The sequence below is a fragment of the Staurois parvus genome, unplaced genomic scaffold (genome assembly GCF_062004578.1).
Source record: "Staurois parvus isolate SC_StPar_1 unplaced genomic scaffold, SC_StPar_1.0 ptg000114l, whole genome shotgun sequence".
NCBI lineage: Eukaryota > Metazoa > Chordata > Amphibia > Anura > Ranidae > Staurois > Staurois parvus.
Window position 1 is genome coordinate 7638766 of NW_028317910.1, and position 24014 is coordinate 7662779.

General features: G+C 44.2%; 1 protein-coding gene across 6 annotated transcripts in view; it reads left to right on the forward strand.

The window, feature by feature from the left end:
- Positions 1-21895, forward strand: part of CACNA1C (calcium voltage-gated channel subunit alpha1 C) — a 481720-nt gene extending 459825 nt beyond the window's left edge. For 4 of the 6 annotated variants that reach the window (XM_089671829.1, XM_089671828.1, XM_089671832.1 and 1 more), the window contains 6 exons: positions 15082-15108; positions 15228-15350; positions 17726-17835; positions 17959-18065; positions 19133-19435; positions 20941-21895. In XM_089671829.1, the coding sequence (XP_089527955.1) occupies positions 15082-15108; positions 15228-15350; positions 17726-17835; positions 17959-18065; positions 19133-19435; positions 20941-21234 (964 nt within the window). In that variant the 3' untranslated portion in view covers positions 21235-21895. The remainder of the gene's footprint in view (positions 1-15081; positions 15109-15227; positions 15351-17725; positions 17836-17958; positions 18066-19132; positions 19436-20940) is intronic. The other 2 variants (XM_089671831.1, XM_089671830.1) reach the window with 1 other exon arrangement.
- Positions 21896-24014: the final 2119 nt, after the last annotated feature.

The following is a 24014-nucleotide window of genomic DNA, read 5'->3' on the forward strand; positions in this document are numbered from 1 at the left end:
TTGCCTGACCCCTCTCCTGAATGTTCCTCCGCCTGGACGCTATTGCATCACCTCTTTTCCCAGTCATTCTGGGGCTCCCATGGTTACGGGCCCATAACCCCCAGATTGACTGGGAAACCGGGTCAATCTCGTTCCCTTCCCCATACTGTCGGGAATATTGTCGCACTTCGGGCCCCGAGTTCTCCTTTGCTCCGAAGGAGACTCCGATTTGAAACAGGTTATTCCCGCAGCCTATTATGGGTTCCTGGACGTGTTCAGTAAGCAGGGAGCCAATACTCTGCCCCCCCACCGCCCGTATGACTGTCCAATCGACCTGTTACCAGGCTCTGAAATCCATTTTGGGCGTATTTTCCCCCTATCTGAGCTTGAATTGGGGGCCCTAAAGGAATATATCGAGGACAGCCTCCAGAAGGGATTCATCCGCCCCTCCACTTCTCCAGCAGGAGCGGGAATCTTCTTCGTGGAGAAGAAAGACAAAACCCTGAGACCTTGTATCGACTACCGGGAGCTGAACAGGGTCACGATCAAAAATCGTTACCCATTGCCATTGGTACCAGAACTGTTTCAGAGCCTAAAGGCTGCGGTTATATTCACAAAGCTTGATTTAAGGGGGGCCTATAACCTGGTACGCATAAGAGAGGGGGACGAGTGGAAAATGGCTTTCCGTACCCGGTTTGGCCACTTTGAATACCTGGTCATGCCATTTGGGCTGTGCAATGCACCAGCCACCTTCCAACATTTCGTGAACGACATCTTCAGGGATTTTTTGGATGTCTTCGTTATCGTCTACTTGGACGACATACTAATTTTTTCACCCTCTCTAGAGGATCATAGGATACATGTGGCAAAAGCATTGGGGCGGTTGCGGCAGCATGGGTTATATGCTAAGGCGGAGAAATGTTGCTTCGAGCAATCTAGCATCACGTTTCTAGGCCTGATTATCTCCTGATTATCTCCACTGCGGGGGTCGCGATGGACCCCCAGAAGGTCTCTGCAATTTTAGATTGGCCTGAACCCACGGACAAAAAAGGTGTCCAACGGTTTATAGGGTTCGCAAACTTTTATCGGAAGTTCATCAAGAACTTCTCGGGTCTGGTCTCCCCCATTACTCAACTAACCAAACTTGGAACCCGGTTCAAATGGACACCAGAGGAGCTTTCGAAGCTCTGAAAAAGCTATTTACCTCGGCACCCATCCTGGGCCACCCGGACGCGGCCCTGCCCTACATCTTGGAGGTAGATGCATCGGAGAATGCGGTAGGATCCATCCTGTCTCAGCGGAAAGGCACCAAAGAGTTACTCCATCCCGTAGCATTCTTCTCGAGGAAACTCACCTCAGCGGAGAAGAATTACGATATCGGTGATCGAGAGCTGCTGGCTATCAAAGCAGCGCTAGAGGAATGGAGGTACCTGCTGGAAGGTGCCTCACACCCCATATTGATTTTCACAGACCACAAGAATCTGGAATATCTGAGGACTGCCAAGCGTCTACGCCCACGGCAGGCAAGATGGGCCCTGTTCTTTTCCAGATTTAATTTTCACATTACTTACAGGCCCGGATCTAAAAATACGAAGCCCGACGCACTATCTCGTATGTTTGAGGACTCCGAAGAAGAACTGGTACCCGACACTATCTTGTCTTCAGGGAACTTCTTGGCGCTCCAGATGGACCTTCGCTCCAAGTTAATAGAAGCATCTACGGCCACACCAACCCCAGTTGGGGTATCCCTCCAGAACAAGGGGGGACTCCTGTGGAAGGAAGATTCAATCGTGGTACCTGAGGAAGTCCGGACCCTGGTTTTGGGGATTTGCCACGATCACCCGCTGGCAGGTCACTTTGGCCCAGTCAAGACTCTGGAGCTTCTCCGGCGCTCGTTTTGGTGGCCAAACATGGCTAAGGATTGCAAGCGCTACGTGAGATCCTGTACCATCTGCCAGAAGAGCAAACCATCGAGGAGCAAAGCCTGGGGGCTGTTGCGACCTTTGCCGATTCCCGAACGGCCTTGGCAGAAGATCGCGATGGACTTCATAGTCGAGCTCCCACCATCGCAAGACCACACAGCAATTCTGGTGGTCATTGATCGCCTATCCAAAATGGCTCACTTTGTGCCACTAAGGAAGACTCCGTCAGCAGCCAAGACGGCGCGAATATTTATCCGGGAGATCGTTAGACTTCATGGAGTACCTGAGGACATCGTCTCTGATCGAGGGGTCCAGTTTACATCTAAGTTTTGGAGGGCTCTGTGCAAGGCCCTGGACATCAAGTTGTCCCTCTCCTCCGCGTTCCACCCTCAGACCAACGGTCAGACCGAGAGGACGAACCAGTACTTGCGTTGCTACACATCTTTCCTGCAGGATGATTGGTTGTCACTCTTACCCCTGGCGGAGTTCGCTTATAACAACGCAAGCCATTCGGCAACGGGGCAGTCCCCATTCTTTTCGAATTATGGGTTTCACCCTGTCTTTCTCCCTGATTTGGTCTCTGAATGCCCAGTTCCAGCAACGCAGGATGCGTTGACCTTCTTCTCCGTCAATAACAAATTACTCCAGGAAGCCATCGCTCGGGCCCAAGAGGACAATAAGAAGGAGTTTAACAAGAAACGAAGAGGGGATTTGGCGTTGCGGCCTGGGCAGAAGGTGTGGTTGGCCACAACCAACTTAAAGATGCTTTGTCCCTTGAAAAAATTGGGACCTAAATTTGTGGGGCCTTTTCAGGTAAAGCGGATGGTCAACGAAGTGGCATATGAGCTTATTCTTCCGGACACGTTCAGAATTCATCCAGTCTTCCATGTATCCCTGCTGAAGCCAGTGATCCTAGATGCCTTCCCAGAACGAGAATCCAGACCCCCATAGGCCATAACGGTCGAAGGACAAGAGGAATTTGAGGTGGAAACGATCCTTAAGTGCCGAAGAAGGGGGGGCCAGACCCAATTCCTAATTAAGTGGAAGGGCTATGGTCCTGAGGACAATTCCTGGGAACCGGCTCATAATGTCCACGCACCTAGACTAGTCCGGGAGTTTCTTCGTGATCACCCGTGGTGGAGAGATCGGGTGGGCATCCGGAGGTTGCCCGTAGGGGGGGGGCAATGTCGGAGATCGCCGCGCCGCTGGGCTCGGTGCAGGCGCACTACACCTCCCTGTACGCGAGCGCCGGGACTTGGCCGACCACGGCAATCAGGTTCGCGCATGCGCAGTAGTGACCACGGGCGCGCGCCTGGCACCAATGACAGCGCAGGGCGGGATATTTAAACGGCCCTGAGCTGTCATTCAGTGCCTTTTGGTCTCCTTGTATCCTGTGAACCTGTGAACCTGTTGTAGTAAGTTGCTGACCCGGATTGTGCCCTGACCTTGCTGTTTTCTCCTGTTCTTGACCCTTTGTCAAGGTCCTACCTTTTCCCTGAGGTTATGTTACTCCATGTGCTGGCGTCCATCTTGGATTCTGCTGTGCATGATGGGTATCCTTTTTATGTCTTTAGGTCTCTGAGGTCCACCCCCCAGAGGGGCGTGGCTGATGACATATAAGCCTGTGGCCCGCACATGCTCTTTGCACTTGTGTCTTTGTGTTACTTTTACTCTGTTCTGACTCTCGTGACTCTCCTGGTATTCTGATTCGGCTTGTGACTTGACTATTCTCTGTATTCTCCTTTGATCTGACCCTCTGTTGCTGAACCCGGCTTGTGACCTGTGATTCTCGTCTGCTGTCCTGTACTGTTTTGTCCTGTTGTTGTTGACCCCGGCTTGTCTGACTACTCTTTTGTTTCTTCCACCAGCTACACGCCATTGGCGGCGGCCATTACCGCAGCTGAGGTGTCTCGGGGGCCGCGACCTGGTTCCTGGCTGCGTAAAGTCCATCCCCACCATCAGGGGCCCTGGTGAAGGGCAGCCTGGGACTTAGACTCCGCGCCCTGGGGGACTTCGGTCTGTGGGTGGTGGTTGTCGTCAGCCAGTGCGTTACATTGTTAGGCCTGCCTGTCCGTTCCTCAGCTCCTGCCCTGACACCCTTGCTTGCCTGACCTCTCTCCTGAATGCCCCCTATTGGATCTGACCTGCTGTTGCTGACCTGGCGTGTGACCCGACTATTCTTTGCCCGCTGCTCTGTACCGCACCGTCCCCATAGTTACCGACCCGGCTTGTATGACCCTGCACCTGCTCAGCCATCCATCCATCCGTCCCTCTCAACGGGGTCTCCGGACCTCCTCATACCTGGCTCTCTCCCGTGGGAGCCCCTGGCGAATACCCCTACCACTGACGGGTGTCCTCAGTAGTCACGACCTGGTCCTGGGGTACTCCAAGTACATCCCCACCATCATGGGCCCTGGTGAACAAGTACTCTGGGGCTTAGACTCCGTGCGCTGGGAACAACCGATCAGTGGAGTGCTAGTGGTACTGCCGGGCGGTCCCTTACACCGGGTATCTCTTCCCGATTTGACCTCAGTTCACCATGCACAGGTTCATCCTTCAAGTATCAACCACGATGTTTACTCCCCTTCCACGTGGTCCCTTGCCATTGTAGGGTGTTGGGGGCGTCGCTTGATTACTTCACTGACGCACTGGTGATGTAAACGCGTTTCGCTTATGTACATTTTCCATTAAGCCTTGTTTGCCGTATATGTAACCTCTTTTTGCCTACCCAGGGAGCTTTACTTCTTGGATAGGTTTTTTTTTATATATTTTTGTATATAAATGAAGGGATTTGTATTTTGGGAGGCTGTGGTTTCCTTACTTGAAGATGCTGCTGGTGAAGAAACACTTTGTGATGATCAAGAAGCAGCATAAAGAGTTTCTGAAATGAGAAATCTGTAGGGAAAAGTTGCTTGCATTTTCATTATTGTCTGCATCATTTAATTCCACAAAGTACATCTTTGACACCAAGGATGTGTTTTGCCATCCTCGTAGCATCTGGAAAAGAATATTTCTTCTCACAATATTTGCAAATTGCAACTTTGCTCTCAGCAGAAATTTCACAATGGAAATATTTCTAGATGTTGGTCTCACCATTATACTGAGAGGAGAAAAATAAAAAAATATTTTCATAGATAAACATTATGTTGTGATGGCAGAAAACATTAATAGGAATAATTTAAAAGTTATAAAGACAAACTAATTTGTCAGACAAATTTACCCTCTTACCTGTCAATTAACCACTTGAAGACTACCCTATAGCAGTTTTACTGTGCAAAATCATGTATATATACGTGATTTTGCACTTCAACCATAGGAGGCACGTGCGCCGCTGGCAGCTCTCTTCTACTGTGAACACTTACAGCAGAAGCTGATCTGCGAGTCCTGATGAACAGATATTGTCCGGTACCCCCCGATCATCAGGCAGGACCAGGGGTGGACTGACAACTCATGGGGCCCCCGGGCAATAGGGGATCATGGGGCCCGTGTCCTTGCCCACACTCATAAAAGCCTATAAAAAAGGTACCAGGGGCATTTTGTGGGGCCCCCTACTGACCCCAGACCCTCAGGCAGTGCCCGAGTGCTCGAATTGTCAGTACGCCCCTGGACAGGACAAAGAACAGAGCTCTGCCTATGTAAACAAAGTAGAGCTCTGTTCTGACAGGGAGGGAAGTGAAAGATCCTGTGTTCCTGGAAAGCTGGGAACACAATCTTTTACTTCTCCTAGTAACAGCGCCACCTATTGTACACCAAGCACATAGCTAGGCATACAGTTAACCCTTTGATCGCCTTAGATGGTAACCTCTTCCCAACCAGTGTCATTAGTACAGTGATCAGTGCATATTTTTAGCACTGATCACTGTATTAGTGTCACTGGTTCCCGCAAAGTGTCAGTGTAAAAATGTCCGCTGCAATATCATAGACCCGCTATAGGTCACTGATCGCTGCCATTATTAGCAATAAAAAAATAAATTAAAAAAATTCCAGTATATGTCCCATAGTTTGTAGACGCTATAACTTTTGTACAAAGTAATCAATATACATTTATTGGGATTTTTTTTGCCAGAATACATAGTGGCCTAAATTTATGAAGAAATTAGATTTTTTTTTTTTTTTTTTTTGGGTATGTTTTTATAGTAGAAAATAAAAATAGTTTTTTTTCCAAAATTGACAGTCTTTTTTTGTTTATGACGCAAAAAGTAAAAACTGCAGAGATGATCAAATAGCACCAAAAGAAAGCTCTATTTGTGGGAAAAAAAGGTAATAAATTTCATTTATGTACAGCATCGCATGACTGCGCAATTGTCAGTTAATGTAATGCAGCGCCGCAAATAATGGCCTGGTCAGTTGGGGGGGGGGGGTAACTCTTCTGGAGGGCAAGTAGTTAAGGCCTGAGAGGAGGACAGAAGTTATAATCTACAGTTTCCCAACAATCACCCAGCTGTAAGAGGTACAAGATGAAGCCCACAAGCAAACTAAATTTGAGCCTTTCTCCTGCAGTGCCTCCTAGTCGCAGAAATGCAAATTTCTCTTGATTTGAGAACTCCATTGAGAAGTACAGTGTTTCTTAAACTGTATTCCTGGATTTGCTTGCCTTCAGCTGAGAGAACATGCAATAATTTAAGATTTTATATAAAGTCTCAGAAAGCTTTCATAAAGGTCTTCATGGCACAGATAAAGTCATGGCCAAAAAATTGGCACCCCTGAATTTCTGTTAGACAATGCACCGCTTCACCCAGAAAATTGTTGCAATTATAAATGTTTGTCTATTCTCATGTTTATTTCTTTTATTTGTATTGGTATGACACAAAAAGCCAAATCTGACACATTCTGTGCAAAACTCCAAAAATGCATTCCAAGTTTGTGATGCTCCTGTAATTTGTAATTAAACTCACCTGTATCAATTAACCACTAGGGGACCGCCCGCAGTACATATACTGCTACAAGGCGGCCCCTGTGCGCAAGATCACGTATATAAACGTGATCCTGCTTTCCGGGGTAGGAGGCATGCACAAAGCGCGTGGCCGCCATACCCGCAGCAACGATCGTGGCCGCGGGTGTCAATCACCGGGTCCCGGCCGGTGATTACCCTCTGGAGCCCGGCGATTGCCGGCAATCACAGACAGAAAGAAAGGCTGCATTGTTGTCAATAGAGCTTTTCTCCCTGTCAGCTTTCAGCTCACTGTTCCGGGATCGCTGGACACAGCCTTCGGGAACAGTGTGTAACAGCGAAGTACACACCCCGCCCCATAGTAAAACACTCCCCTCACACAGTTAACCCTTTGATTGTCTCAAAAAGTTAACCCCTTCTTCCCCAGTGCCATTATTACAATGTCAGTGTTTTGTTTTTTTTGCACTGATTACTGTATTGGTGTCACTGGGGATGTCAGTGACCCCAAGTCAGTTCCCCCCAGTGTCAGAATGTCTGCCGCAGTTCCGCTATAAGTCGCTTATCGCCGCCATAAGTCGCTGATTGCCACCATAAGTCGCTGATCGCCACTATTGTTCGTATAAAAAAATTAAAAATCCAGTATCTATAACACCATTTGTAAACGCTATAACGTTCACGTAAACCAATTAATTTACACGTATTGGGATTTTTTTTTTAGCGAAGACATGTCGCAGAATACATTTTGGCTGAAATTTATGACGAAATTTGTTTTTTAAATTTTTTTACTGGACATGTTTTATCGCAAAAAGTCCAAAATATTGTTTTTTTTTCTCAAAATTGTCAGTCTTTTTTTTTTATAGCGCAAACAATAAAAAACGCACAGGCGATCAAATACCACCAATAGAAAGCCCAATTCGTAGGAAAAAAAAGGATGTAAATTCAATTTTGATGCAGTGTTGCATGACCGCTCAATTGTCAGTTAAAGTGACGCAGCGCCATAACACAAACCGCTTCTGTAACCGCTTCCTGACCGCCCTATAGCAGAAATACTGCTACAGGGCGGCACAGGTGCACAAAATCACATATATATACGTGATTCGCGCTCCCATGGTTTTCGCGCCCCTCCCAGATAGCGTCAGATTGCCCATTAGTACACCAGTAATCACTTTTAACCCCTTGATTGCCAGCAACACACTCATACACAATAAACCTCCATTGCTAGTATAGTGTCTGAATGGGTCAATATCTATGATCAGATCAGCAATTCACCAGCGTTCACATTAGTATAGCATCCCCAAAAATGCAGCGTAAGCGGGATCAGCCCCGGCACCTGCAGCACCTGCGTTTAGCCCCTACGCTTACCCCCCCTTCTCCCCCAGCAAGTGCAGTGTCAGTAGGTCCCTGTCACTTGCACACAAAACTGCAGTGTTCAAAGAATCAGGCCTGATCTCTGTTAGCACTTGCTGGTAAATTTTGATGACTCTCATATGCAGCAGAGTGCCAGTACTAGTGCCACGCTACCTTTTGGTGAAAAGGCGAGCACCAGCGGTCTAGTACATCCTGGTGAAAAATAATCTTAGGATAAAAGGAGTCCCAAAGCTTACACAAGGAGAAGATCTAAGAGGGACAATATGTAAAATTTTAAACTCCATTATGGATAAACCCAGTACTGAGAAATTTGACCTGGACAATGTATATAGGATAGGAAGGTTCCAACGGGATCGGGTGGAAGAGAGACCAAGAGATGTAGTTATACAATTCTATAAATATGGAGACAGAGAAATGGTATGGAAGAAGATAAAAGGAAGAACCAGTATTATATATGGAGGAAAAAATATACAAGTTTTTGCAGACCTGACAGCTGAGACATTTTGGAGAAAGAGATCATTGAAACCACTACTAGAACAGATGAAAAAACAGAATATACAATATAGATGGAGTAGCTCGATGTGCTTAATTGGATGGAAGAATGGAGTCACTGCATACCTGAGATTTCCTGAGGAACTGAGAGACTTTTTTGATAAACTTAATATCCAGAAAATAGAGATTCCAGGATGGGAGGAGAAAGAAGGAGGGATATGTGCTATGAGAAAAGAGGAATGGCAGCTAGTTAAAAGGAGAAATAGAGAAATGATAGATAGGGGGACATTGGGGGAAATGGAGGGAAGGTGAGCCGCACATGGACAGAGCCCAACCCCAGGGTCAAAAATCAAACGTGGCATTAGTGCCACAAATGATTAGAAGGTAAATAGTAGGCCTAGTAGGGGGGGGGATGGGGGCGGAGGGGGGGGGGAAGGGGGGGGTTGAGGAGGTTATTGGGAGAGGGATGGAGGGATATGGTTAGGGGGAAGAGTAGTGGGGCAGCAACACTGTGGGAAAAGAGAAGAAAGAAAGAGGAAGGGTAGGAGGAAGAAGGAGTTAGGAGGAGTAGGGTAAGATGGAAGAAGTCCAATTTATAACCTACAATGTAAAGGGGTTGTGTTGTCCTGGGAAGAGATTTAGGTTATTTAAAGAATTACAACATAGAACATCTTCGGTGGTATTTTTACAGGAAACCCACTTAGAGATGGAGTCAAAGGTTAGGCTGAAGACTAGATATTTTCTGACATGGTATTATGTGGATTCACCAATTAAAAGAGCAAAGGGGGTTGCTATAGGTTTCGCAAAGAATATAAGGTTTGAGGTGGAGAAGAGAATAACGGATCCAGAGGGAAGGTTTTTGTTTTTGAGGAGAAAACTGCAGGGAATTGAGTGTACAATAGCTAGTATATATTGTCCAAATAAGAAACCGGAGATATTCTTGAGAGGTGCATTGATGAGACTGATGGACTTCAAAGGGGGTTGTTTGATAATAGCTGGAGACTTTAATGTCTGTATGGACCCGCGGATGGATACTACTTCCTATGTGAGGAGGGAAGAGAGCAGGTCCTTGAGATTATTAAAGAAACTGATGCATGAGTGTCAATTAGTGGATATATGGAGAATCAGGAATATGAAAGATAGAGACTATACTTTTTTCTCACATGTACATGAGATTTACTCTAGATTGGATTATATATTGGTAGAACATCGATTCATAGAGTATGTAGTAGAAGTAAAAATTGGAGGAAGTACTTTGTCAGATCATGCCCCTGTTGCAATGAAGTCAAGATGGGGTAGAGAAGAGAGAGGAGGTTTTGTATGGCGGAGGAATGAGGCATTCCTTCTGGATGAAGAGATCGATCGAAAGATCGAGATGGAAATTAAATGGTTTTTTGAGGAGAATGAAACAGAGGACATGTCGGTTGCAACAGTGCGGGAGGCCCACAAGGCCTACATTAGAGGACTACTCATTGCAATAGGGGCAAAAAAGAAAAAAGAAAGGAGGGAAAAGATTAATGGACTGCTAAATGAAATATATGATCTTGAACAGGCTCATAAAAGGGAAATGTCTCATTGATGGTTACAGGAAGTGATTGATTTCAGTTATTCTTTCCAAGGGATGTGCTATCAAATATTAAATTTGGGGTGCCAACAATTTTGTTCAGTCCATTTTTGAAGTTATGCCTTTCCATCTCTAAATTCCACCAACACTTGCTATTCTTGAAATGGCAAATAGATAATAGGCAATACAGTACCTCTCATAGACTGCATGTCTACACACATTCCTGTTAATTAGCAAAGATAACACAGGAGCAGACCTGGGAGAGGCTCCAATTGTGAAAAATGCTGAGACTGGAGGAGTGGCTACACAAAGACACTAAAATTCAAATGTATGCACATACACCTGACAGTTAAAAGCGGCATACATTGTTTAGATAAAAGGACATTTGTTTCTAAAAGAAAACAAAATTATGTTATGTGAACATGTTATACACAAATGCAGCTTTATTTGAAAAAAAAGAAACACACAAAGCAGAAAGTGGACTTAGCACTGTTGAAGCCAACACTCTCAGGCTTAACCATTGTTGGTGCATATGGTGGTCGTTTTCAGATTCAATTATTATTTGTTTATTAAAAGAGTTGTAATAGCAATACATACAATAGTTATTGTTATAGAGTTATTATGTTGTCTGCATTCCTGTACATGAAACAGTTATTTTAGCCAATTTAGAATAAGCTTATTTGAAAAATCTCCTTTCACGTTGTGAGTTCTGCCTGTCTGCTGGTCATCTCTTTCTGCAACTTCCTGGATTCCCTGCATGCTTTGCAGCTTCTCCTCTTCTGTTTACTTTCATTTCATGAGGACTACATATCCCATAGTACATTGCTGCCTACAAGCAATGACTCCTTTACTGACACCTCATCCTGAATTCCTCCTCTCACACCTATGTAGTTCAGAAGGCAGGCTCTGTGAAATGTGTGACACAGCAGTACCTACTCATAGGACATAGTAAATATGTGTCACAGAATTCAAGGAAGTAAATGTGTGGGGATCTTCACAAAGTAAGCTTACAGACTTCAGGATTGTTCAGAATAATAGGAGTAGGCTAGAAATAAGTGCTATCCAATGTGGAAATTGATATACGATTTGTGATCTTGATCATTCAGTGCATCCAGAAAGTATTCACAGCGCTTAACTTTTGCCACATTTTATGTTACAGTCTTATTCCAAAATGGATTAAATTCATTTTCTTCCTCAACATTCTACAAACAATACCCCATAATGAAAACGTGAAAGAAGTTTGTTTTGAAATCTTTGCAATTTATTAAAAATAAAAACAAAATAAACCACATGTACATAAGTATTCACAGCCTGTGCCAACTGACACTCAAAATTGAACTCTGGTGCATCCTGTTCCCACTGATCATCTTTAAGATGTTTCCACAACTTGATTGGAGTCCACCTGTGGGAAATTAAGTTGATTGGACATGATTAGGAAAGGCATAAACCTGTCTATATAAGGTCTCACAGTTAACAGTACATGTCAGAGCACAAACCAAGCCATGAAGTCCATGGAATTGTTCATAGACCTCCGAGACAGGATTGTATCAAGGCACAGATCTGGGGAAGGGTATAGAAAAATTTCTGCGGCATTGAAGGTCCCAATGAGCACAGTGGCCTCCATCATCTGTAAATGGAAGAAGTTTGGAACCACCAGGAATCTTCCTAGAGTGGGCTGCCCGGCCAAAATGAGCGATCGAGGGAGAAGGGCCTTAGCAAGGGAGGTAACCAAGCACCCAATAGTCACTCTTAAAGAGCTCCAGCATTTCTCTGTGGAGAGAGGAGAACCTTCCAGAAGAACAACCATCTCTGCAGCACTCTACCAATCAGGCCTGTATGGTAGAGTGACCAGACGGAAGCCACTCTTTAGTAAAAGGCAAATAGCAGCCCACCTGGAGTTTGCCAAAAGGCACCTGAGGGACTTTCAGACCATGAGAAACAAAACTCTCTGGTCTGATGAAACAAAGATTAAACTCTTTGGCCTGAATGCCAAGCGTCATGTCTGGAGGAAACCAGGCACCGTTCACCACCTGGCCAATACCATCCCTACAGTGAAGCGTGGTGGTGGCAGCATCATGCTGTGGGGATGTTTTTCAATGGCAGGAACTGGGAGACTAGTCAGGATCGAAGGATAGATGAATGCAACAAAGTACAGAGACATCCTTGATGAAAACCTGTTCCAGAGCGCTCTGGACCTTAGACAGGGGCAACAGTTCATCTTTCAACAGGACAATGACCCTAAGCACACAGCCCACATAACAAAGGAGTGGCTACGGGCCAATTCTGTGAAAGTCCTGGAGTGGCCCAGCCAGAGCCCAGACTTGAACCCGTCCATCCAACCTGATGGAGCTTGAGAGGTACTGCAAAGAAGAATGGGAGAAATTGCCCAAAAATAGGTGTGCCAAGCTTTTAGCATCATACTCAAAATGACTTGAGGCTGTAATTGGTGCTAAAGGTGCTTCAACAAAGCATTGAGCAAAGGCTGTGAATACTTATGTACATGTGTTTTTTTTCGGTTTTTATTTTTAATAAATTGCAAAGATTTCAAAACACTTATTTTAGGGTGTCATTATGGATTATTATTTGTAGAATGTTGAGGAAAAAAATGAATTTAATCCATTTTGGAATAAGGCTGCAACATAACAAAATTTGTAAAGTTAAGCGCTGTGAATACTTTCTGGATGCACTGTATGTACATTTTAAAGCACAGTTTCCAGCAGATACATAAAATACCATACAGTCCAGCATTTTATTAAAGTGGTTTTAAAGGCTCAAGGTTTTTTACCTTCTTGCATTCTATGCATGAATGTAAAAACCCTTCTCTGTGCAGCATCCCCCCAGTCCCCCTTAATACTAAGCCCCCTCTCGATCCAGCGATGTGCACTGGAGTCTCGGCTATCCTGGGACTCCTTCCTATTGGCTGAGACAGAAGCGGGAGCCATTGGCTCCCACTGCTGTCAATCACAGCCAGTGAGCCAATGAGAAGAAAGAGGGGGGGGTGACTGGACACATGGAGCATTGGGTGCCCCTATAGCAAGCTGCTTGCTGTGGGGGCACCCGAGAGGAGGGAGAGCCTGCGGAGGACCTGAGAAGAGGAGGATCCGGGCTGCTCTGTGTAAAACCACTGCACACAGCAGGTAAGTATAGGCATGTTTGTTATTTTTTTTCTTTAAAGCCTTTAGAATCACTTTAACTTACTAAGCGTTATGTGTTGTACTTACATTGGGGAAAAAATGTATTTGATCCCCTGCAGATTTTGTTAGTTTGCCCACTTACAAAGATATGAAGAGTCAATAATTTTTATCGTAGGTGTATTTAAATGACAGACAGAATATCAACCAAAAATCCAGAAAAAACACATGGAGCAAATGTTATAAATTGAGTTGCAATTCAGGGTAAAATAAGTATATAGTCTCCAAGAAAAACATTACTTAGTACTTGGCGGAGAAACCCTTGTTCGCAAGCACAGAGGTAAGACGTTTCTTGTAGTTGGTTACCAGGTTTGCACACATATCAGGAGAGATTTTGGTCAAGTTAATGCCAAAGAGCTCAATTTTGGTCTCATCGGACCACAGCACTTTCTCCCAATTTGTCTCTGAATCATTTAGATGTTCATTGCCAAACTTCAGATGGGCCTGTACATGTGCCCTATTGAAGAGGGGGACCTTGCTGGTGTTGAAGGATTTCAATCCATGGCGGCGTATTATGTTACCAATAGTTTGTTTGGTGACTGTGGTCCCACTGCCTTGAGATCATTCACAAGCTCCTCCCATGTAGTTCTGGGCTGATCCCTCACTTTTCTCATGATTATCCTTACTTCATGAGGCAAAATCTTGCATGGATCTCCAGACCGAGTGCGATTAATTGTTATTTTGTGCTTCTTCCATTTGCGAATAATCGCTACAACAGTTGTCTCCTTCTCACCAAGCTTCTTGCTGATGGTCTTCTAGCACATTCCAGCCTTGTGCAGGTCTACAATCTTATCCCTGATGTCCTTTGACAGCTCTTTGGTCTCTCCCATGGTGGTGAGGTTTGAAGAGAAGAAAGAGATTCTGTGGACAGGTGTCTTTTACACACATAACAAGTTGTCATTAGGAGCACCTTCCTAAATTGACAGGACTAATCTGTGTACCACATGAGTACATAGCCAGTCTGTGGGAGCCAGAATTATTGTTGGTTGGTAGGGGATCAAATACTTATTTTACTCACTGAACTGCAACTCAATTTATAACATTTGTATCATGTGTTTTTTCTGGATTTTTGGTTGATATTCTGTCTCTATCATTTAAAATACACCCATGATAAAATTATAGACCCTTCATTTCTTTGTAATGGGCAAACTTACAAAATCTGCAGGGGATCAAATAATTATTTTCCCCACTGTACTTCTCATAAATTACTCACACTAAAACTGTGGGTGGGCTGCAAGTCTGTATAGCCATACACAGTGATGTCATTCGAACATGTTCCCAGAGCTGGGGGCTGAAGTGTTTAGGTAGCCTTCAGGGAAGCATAGGGAGGACTTCAACAGCACAATGCAGTGCTTGTGATGGGAAGATGATACAGGTAGATGCAGGCCTTAGTAGTGGTATCAATTTTTGACCACGTGGTGTGGCAGAGGTGTGGAAATCACAGCAGTTTGAGTAGTTGAACAAAATTGCTAAACTATTGGTAGGTATAGTACTTCACATCTGTGTATTTCAGCTGTTTGTCCAAAGCACTACTGTAAATCCCATGAAGAGTGTTTGGTGGAACTCTTCCTAAGTTCCTAAGTGGCTGCTCGTGTCTCTGTCTGATACCAGGACTGTCTTTCTTGTCTCTCTCTATGTGACTGTCTCTTTCTGTTTCTCTCTGTGCTGTCTCAGGACATGTCACTGCAAGGCCTGGGGACGGTAGGTGTCTGTCAGTCTCATACATCTGATCCGTGTATCCCAAGAGGGGTGGGGGGGAGAAATTTTTAAATGGGCCAAACCTGGAGTGCTGCCACTAATAAATTTCACCCCCTTCACAGTTCAGTGTCCCGGGACAGCCGACTGCCAATCATCTGCCGTGAGGAAGCATCTCAGGATGAGACGTATGATGCCAGTGAAGAGGTGGAGTACAACAGTGAACCAAGCCTCCTCTGCTCAGACATGTAAGATTACAAACACACAGAAGGTATTAACTGCAATGGTTTATAGTGGGTAATAATAATTAAAAAAAATGCTTTTTCTTTTTACCGGATACAGGCCTTCATGCTATAACTTACTATAACAGAGTCCATTTTGAATGGTTGTTGGGTGCGAAATCAAATAGAATGTGCATTTTATTCCAAAAGTTTTAGTTTGAGAAATAATTCACTGATCGTGACATTGTCTCCCAGATGCCCAATAAATTAATGCTGATGGATGTATGGCTTTAGACAGCCCATTGCTGCACAGAAAAAGAAAGTCATCCTGGAGGCTGCAGTTAAAAATGAAAAATGGTTTCACTGAAAAAAAAAACTAAAAATGGCTACAAAGGGAATATTTCATCTTATATCTTGATTATGCACACACATTCCAATATGACCCTTTATAATGTATACATATTTATCAGATAGAAAAAACTCCTTACCATTGCACTACCTTTCTTATTACACTCACCAGCAGGATGTCACACACTCCACCATGACCCTCCATATACAGTTGCAAGAAAAAGTATGTGAACCCCTTGGGATTATGTGGAGTTTTGCATGAATTTGATCATACAATGTGCTCTGAATGTCATCTAAGTCACAACAATAGAAGAACACAGTCTGCTGAACATAATACTACACAAACATTAGATGTTGCCATGGTTTAATTGCACATAACATGTAAACATTCACAGTGCAGGGAGGAAAAAGTATGTGAGGCCCTAGCTTAATGACTTCTCCCAGAGCTAATTGGAGCCAGGAGTGAGCCAACCTTGACTCCAATCAGTGTGATGATATTGGATGTGTTGCTGACAGCTGTCCTGCCCTTAAAAAACACACACCTGTTTTGGGTTTACTGGTTTCAAGAAGCACTGTCTGATGTGAACCATGCCTCGCAGAAAAGAGCTCTCAGAAGACCTACGATCAAGAATTGTTCACTTGCATGAAGCTGGAAAGGGTTACAAAAGTATCTCCAAAAGCCTTGATGTTCATGTGTCCACGGAAAGACAGACTGTCTACAAATGGAGAAAGTTTAGCACTGTTGCTACTCTCCCTAGGCGTGGTCGTCCTGTAAAAATGACTGCAAGAGCACAGCGCAGAATGCTGCATGAGGTAAAGAAGAATCCCAGAGTGTCAGCTAAAGACCTACAGATATCTCTGGCACATGCTAACATTTTTGTTGACACATCTACAATAAGGAAAACATTAAACAAGAATGGAGTACATGGGAGGACACCACGGAGGAAGCCATTGCTGTCCAAAAAGAATATTGCAGCACGTTTGAAGTTTGCAAAAGAGCACCTGGATGTTCCACAGCACTACTGGCAAAATATACTGTGGACAGATGAAACCAAGATTGAGTTGTTTGGGAAGAACACACAACACTACGTGTGGAGAAAAAAAGGCACAGCACACCAACATCAAAACCTCATCCCCACTGTAAAACATGGCGGAGGGAGCATCATGGTTTGGGGCTGCTTTGCTGCCTCAGGGCCTGGACGGATTGTTGTCATTGATGGGAAAATGAATTCCAGAGTTTATCAAGACATTTTGCAGGAAAACGTACGACCATCTGTCCGCCAACTGAAACTCCGCAGAGGATGGGTGATGCAACAGGACAATGACCCAAAGCATACAAGTAATTCAACAAAACAATGGCTGCAACAGCACAGAATACGCCTTCTGGAGTGGCCCAGTCAGAGTCCTGACCTCAACCCGATTGAAATGCTGTGGCATGACCTTAAGAGAGCGATTCACACCAGACATCCCAAGAATATTGCTACACTGAAACAGTTTTGTGAAGAGGAGTGGTCCAAAATTACTCCAGATCGTTGTGCAGGTCTGATCTGCAACTACAGGAAATGTTTGGTTGAGGTTATTGCTGCCAAAGGAGGGTCAACCAGTTATTAAGTCCAAAGGTTCACATACTTTTTCCTCCCTGCACTGTTAATGTTTACATGTTATGTGCAATTAAACCATGGCAACATCTAATGTTTGTGTAGTATTATGTTCAGCAGACTGTGTTCTTCTATTGTTGTGACTTAGATGACGTTCAGAGCACATTTTATGCCCAATTCATGCAAAACTCCACATAATCCCAAGGGGTTCACATACTTTTTCTTTCAACTGTAGTAGAAAATACTCTGCTCCTGACATTCTTTCTACATTTCTGATTACACTCACCATGAACATATCACACCCTCCAATATGACCTGCCTTAAGGTAGAAAATACTCTGCTCCTGGCTTTCTTTCTAACCTTCTGATTACACCCACCATGGGGATATCACACCCTATGTGTAAAGTCAGCAGACCATATTGTAGTCTTATCTCATATTTTTCACATTCTGTACAGGTTCTCAGATCGAGATGAGGAGAGCCGGCAACTGACCCCATCAGAGGGAGAAGTGGAGAGAGGGCTGTGTCCATCTCCCAAGAGAAGCTTCCTGCGTTCTGCCTCGTTAGGTAACTGCAAACACCATTGTATTGATTTTACTCTTGTCTCTAAGACACTTTCTACAACACAGATAGAGAACTGCAGACAGTAAAATAATCGTCAGTGTTGCTCATCTGTTACTTTCTTTGCAGGCAGGAGGGCTTCATTCCATTTGGAATGTCTGAGGAGATACCGGAATCAAGGTGGGGACGCATCACCCAAAGCCGTATTACCGCAACTTCACCTGGTGCACCATCAGGTTGGTCTTCCTGGGCACAGCATTGACTCAGTACTCCTGCTAATTACCATTATTTTTCCATGACAATGGTACTCTTGCTTTATGATTTTGATACCTACCAACCATTTAAACCTCTAAAGGAGCAGATCAAGCCACATTTTAGCTTGGGTAAATTTGGGTAAATCTACAAAGTACTGATATTTAATTTTTTAGTTGACGCTGGAGAGTTAGACACGCTAACAGTCTCTTTTGACTCTTGGGGGCTCTATTGCTGAGATCTCTGCACTCAGGTCCTGGGTCTGCATACCTGATGTGCCCATTATAAGGAGTTCCCCGCCATCCATGCACTGAGTTTCCAGTTTTGCACACCTTCTGTGTATATTATGAGGTTCTTCTCATCCCAGTGCTGAGTTCCCAGGTCTGTGCATCAACTGTACCCATTATCATGGGTTCCAACCATCCCTGTGGTAAGTTGTCAGCTCTTCCCATCTACTTTGCTCATAATGAGAGGCTCCCATCATCTCTGTGCTGAGTTCCCAGGCCTGTACACCCATTGTGCTCATTATGAGGCATTTTCACCATGATTGCACTGAGTTCCTGGCTCTGCATAACTGCTGTGCCCATTATGAGGGATTCCAACTATACATGTGTTGAGTTCTCGGCTCTACACACCTTTGGTGCCTGTTATGAGAGGCTGCCACCATCCCTGCTGAATTTATATTTATTTTTTTATCATAGAGAATGTAATAGGAGCTGCTAGAACACCCAACCACTTCACCCTGTCATTCTCACCATAATGTCCTGACTTCAGGACTATGTGCAATGGGCTTCATAAGAAAAACATTTAGGTCCCCCTCCTCAGTTATGAATACTTGTTGCTTTTGTAGAATTAATTTAGAGGTTCCACAAAACCATACTTACATAATTTTTGACAAATTATATTGCTACTTGCATAAGTAACCAGACATCTCTGGGCCCCATAGCAGACAAAAAGTTTGTGCTTTAGGTATAATTTATCTTTCTTAATTTAGGCTTCTTTAACATTACTCACAATACCCTACTCCGTCTCTTTTCTGTCTTGTGTGCAGGCATTAGCGGTAGCCGGCCTCAGTCCTCTGCTACGGAGGAGTCACTCGCCAACTGCGTTTTCTCGCCTCTGTTCTACTCCACCTGCCACGCCCTGCTCACGAGGGTGGGCACAACAGACTGTGCCAGCAGTGAGGCTATATGGAGACCCGGGGTCCAAAGAAAACTTACACAGCAGCTTCCCCTCTGTGCACTGTAGTGACTGCAGCCTCGGGCGGGATCGTCCCACCTCGCTTACAGTCCCGTGCCATGTGCGGGAGCAGACGCGGCAGCACCACGGCAGCGCCAGCAGTTTAGTAGAAGCGGTAAGGCTCTGTTAAGTTATTATTTGCTGCCTATGTTCACTTTGGGGAGTTTTACTTTCAATTCCTGTCCCGATAAGGGAACATTGGAACAGGGACAGCACAAATACACATTTTCCAGTACAGTATGAATAGGTTTTAACTTCTGTAAGGTGTTAAATTTCTGTCTGTGCCTTCCTGTCCTGGTAATCCTCTGTCCCTCATTTCTACACATGCATATGACATTTCCCTGAACCTTGATTCAGTCTTGCAGGGTTGTACAGACTCTGATTTCACAACACATTGAGTTTCTCACAATGTGCACTAGAAGCTGCAGATAGAGCCCACCTCATTTCCTGGCTGGATGGCGTTTTGAATCATCTATCTCTTTTCTTCCCATTCTCACTTTGTTATTTCTGTTTCAATAGTGTTTATTGTTTTCAAGCAAGATAAATAAACAGATTTGTGGCATGCCCACACAGGGGTTCAGATATTCACATGCATATAAAACAACAAGCTGAAAGAGGTGTACAACATAGTCATTTCAAAACAATAGCAAAGCCACAGGAGTGCTAAAATGATGTCCCCTTTCTGGGTCAGAAACAGCCAAGGGGTGTAGTATGCCCTCAAGTGAGCGGACCCTCAAAAAGAGAGGCAGGACAGAGGTAGAAAGAGAAACACTTTCTGTGCAATCATGGAGGCTCAGCATCACAGGTGGGCCTAGGGCCATCAATGCCAAAGTAGCCTGCCTAGGAACATCCACCCATAAAGATATTTTGATACTTGTATAACTCCTCCTAAGAGCTAGTCCACTGCTTTCATCAGGGTTGAGGACTCTTGAGTACTGAGGCAGGGTGCTATGATGTTTTCAGGAAGCTATATAGAGCACCATGGCTGCCCCTTCTAATAGCCATGATCTGCATGTATTGCATAGAGAAGCACAGAAGTCCAGTGATGACATCACCAGATCTACAATGAGGTACCTAATGAAGACAGAAAGCTTATTTTTAAAAATGGTATTAGCATGTTGATGATGTGAGAAAGAAGGAAACAGATAAGGAATATGCAGATTAAACTCCAGCCTTAATAAGATGACCCTTGATGACAAAAAATGGGAGTAAAGCACTGCACTGAAAATATCTGGAAAACTCAAATATCAACAAAATACACATAAATATACAAAAAAAAAATAAGAAAGGGGAGAAAAAAAAGACCCAACAAATTAATTTAAAAAATGGCAAAAAAAAGATTTTGGGCTTTTTACATGAGTTTTTAATTTTCTGCTCTTTTTTTAGACAATAGGGAAAAATGAATTCCTAATAGCAACCTAAAAAGTGAGACAAAATGAGCGGAATTCTCACCAAGGGAGTCACAGACAAATTAAAACCCAACAGAACTTCTGACCTCTCCCAACTATAGCAAAAACGTAAATAAAGTATTGAAGTATTGAAATGTAGAAGAATTTGATGAATATTAATATTTGCCTTTTCTCTTTTCCTCCTGGCCCCTCAATGCTTGGATTGGTGAAGGTGCTGATATCAGAAGGATTGACGCAGTTTGCTCAGGACCCTCACTTCCTACAGGTAGCAACGCACGAGCTGGCGGACGCCTGCGACATGACGATAGAGGAGATGGAGTCAGCCGCTGACAGCTTCTTGAATGGCAATCCCAGCCCCAATAGGAAGCTCTCCCCTTTCCCCAAACGCAGGGACCAGGGTGTGGATTGCGCAGGGGGTGGGTCAGAAGAGCCAGAACTCTCACCGGGTTGTCGGAACAGCAAGGGCGAGTCAGAGGACTGCCGGGTATATATGAGCAGCCCATAGCGGACGCTCCTCGCATGGACATGAGCCGCAGATATGGCGATATGACAGAGGGTGGATGTTTTGGAGGAGTTTCGTACTCCTTTTCTTTTTTCTTTCTCTTTTATTTTTTTTTTTATTTTTTTTTTCAGTGTTCCTAATGAGTTTGTTTCAGAAGTGCCTCACTGTTCTCGTGGCCCGGAGTGACCAGAACAGAGTTTTTTCATCTATTTTAGTTGGGGCGGGAGGGGGGAGACATCCAGAGCTGACGGACATTGCAGTTATGGGAGTGGCAGACCGACTGGAATTCTTTGGGGGTCTTACGGACAACCTTGGAAAAAAATCTCAAAATCAAGACACCTGAGGACGGATCAGTGGGGGACGCCTTAATTACATCACAAAGCTGTTTTCTTGTACCTAGCGCTGACTGTCCATCATCTCTAATTCACTGGCCATCCTCGACCCAGATGAAAAAGAGGACCTGTCATTTTTAAATATGATATTTGCCTGTTCAGTCTACTGATAGCAGTGGCATTTCCATGGTGTGGCTGTTTTTAATTCTGCCTGCTTCCCTAGATAGTTGGCCTGACCCATGGAGGACGGCCTTTGGTGGCCATGCTGGGACATTCTTATGCATATGACTGTCAACATCTGCAACTAAATTAAACAATAAGTGCACTATTAACTCTTCTTTAAATTAAATCTGTACTGTGGGAGATATAAAAGCTTGCTTTGCTCACCTCTGCTTCTGAAAATGCTAGTTACCTGGCATTCATACTGATCAAATGGGTTAAATGCTCTGGGTCAATGAACTGGTGTAAGTATGATCGCTCTGACAAGGCATTTTTACAAGAAGGTCAGCAACTGCAGCCCCTGTATTTCTCACAGTGAGGCTCCAGGCACACTAGCTTAACAAAACGCTCCTAGCAGAAGATTTTGACCATTTTTTTCTGCTTCTAGAAGCAAGTAGTGTTACCCAATGTGTCTATGTACACTATTTTAGTCTAGAAGTGTTTTTGAAGCTTCAGCTTCTAGGAGCAGAAAAAAACTTTTTTTTTGCGTTTTTGTGAGTGATTTGCCAGCAGAAAAAAAGTTGAATGCTCCTAACTGCTGCTAAAAACTGGCATTTTGTATAAGCTTATAGTGTGCATGGCTCCATGCATAGTGGCCAAAAAACAGCTTCTTCTACAGAAGTTTTGTGTTTTGTCTGTAGAAGCAGCTCAGTTTTATTCTATGGGTCCTTCATGCACATTAGGACGATTAGGGGCATATTTTAGGCTCAACGTTTAGAGGCAGGTAAAAAACCCTTTTGGTTCGTGTTTTTGATTGGAGCCTTCTGGCAGAAAAAATGCTAAACACGCCTAAACTGTGTACAAAAATGGTCTGTATCAGCATTTTTTTCTGCCAAAGGAATTGGCATTTTTTTTAAGCCCAGTGGGCATGGAGCCTAAAGGTTTCACTTTATACATTCACACAAGTCAAGCACATTTACAAGTATAACTTTTCATCTTTTCCTTTCCCTGGCTGTACACTGGCTGCTTCACTGAAAACCTCAAGCTTCTGTCAGTCCAGATTTCCTGGAATATTTATTATACTCACAGACATGCACCATCCCAGCCCCAAGAACTGACAGTAGTGCCAATTATAGATGGAAGCCAGTTCGGCAACTAACATGTTTTGGACTGTTTGAGGAAAAAACAAACCCTAGGAGAGAGTACACAAACCCTGATAGTGTCTTTTATGAGAGTGATGTGAACAACAAAGCAAAATTGCACTTAACTACCACACTGCCGAGTCTTTTCAAGTTATAGTAGTGAAAGCACCCCTATAGCTGTACATGCTCGGTATCCCTATTGGAGGATGACCCTCCAATAGGGACACAAGCAGGCATTATGGAGTAGGGAAGGGTTAAAAACCTGACAGAGGAGCGCCAGACCAAGTGGTGAAAGAGTCCAAGTAGCTTTATTAATTTATGTTATGATCACATGAAACAGCCAGTGCATTTCAGAGGTTCAAAATACTCCACTGCACCGAGTCTTGAATATTGCATGTGTTTAAGTCTCAAAAAGGCACAATTACCAGGATACAATAACTAAAAAGTGATGTATGACATATCTCCCACTTCTTATGAGCCCAGGTCATCCTGGACCTATCCCAGCCTGTGATTGGACAGTGAAAAGAAAACAGCAGTGTGATGAGCTGATCTCTTTGTCACTCTGCAATCTCCTCCTATCTGCATGCTCCTTGCCAGCACATGAACTGACAGGCCCTTGTGCCACTTCTTCCTCTCACACTCCAGTCCTGCTGTACAGGGACAGGTCAGATTCAGGTACTTATACTGCTTGTATTTCAAAAATACATTTAATGATGTAATAAGGATTACAGATCTGCATTAATTTGTATCTTTTATATCTGCCTGGAGTTCAGCTTTAACGTATCCTGGTAATTCTGATGAATCATTAAAGCTACTTGGACTCTTTCACTATTTGGTCTAATGCTCCTGTTGTGTTTTATGTTTTGAATCACTTTCTGGAAGGGAGCCTTGCTTTACATACAGAGCCCAAAACAACCAGTAAGCTTGTTGAATGCTTTCTATGTTTTACTGAGTGAATAAGTTGTAAAGTCCCTTGGATGTGTTGTTTTGAGCATTTTATTCTGTGCTCCACTGGGGAAATTCCACCCCTGCTTCTTGTGTTGGTAACTGGTGTCAGGACAGAAACTGTGGGTAAATATTCACAATGGGAATGCAGGTTTTTGCTAGTGTCCTCATTAGCGAGAATTTCCCCCAATTCCTGTCCTGTTCT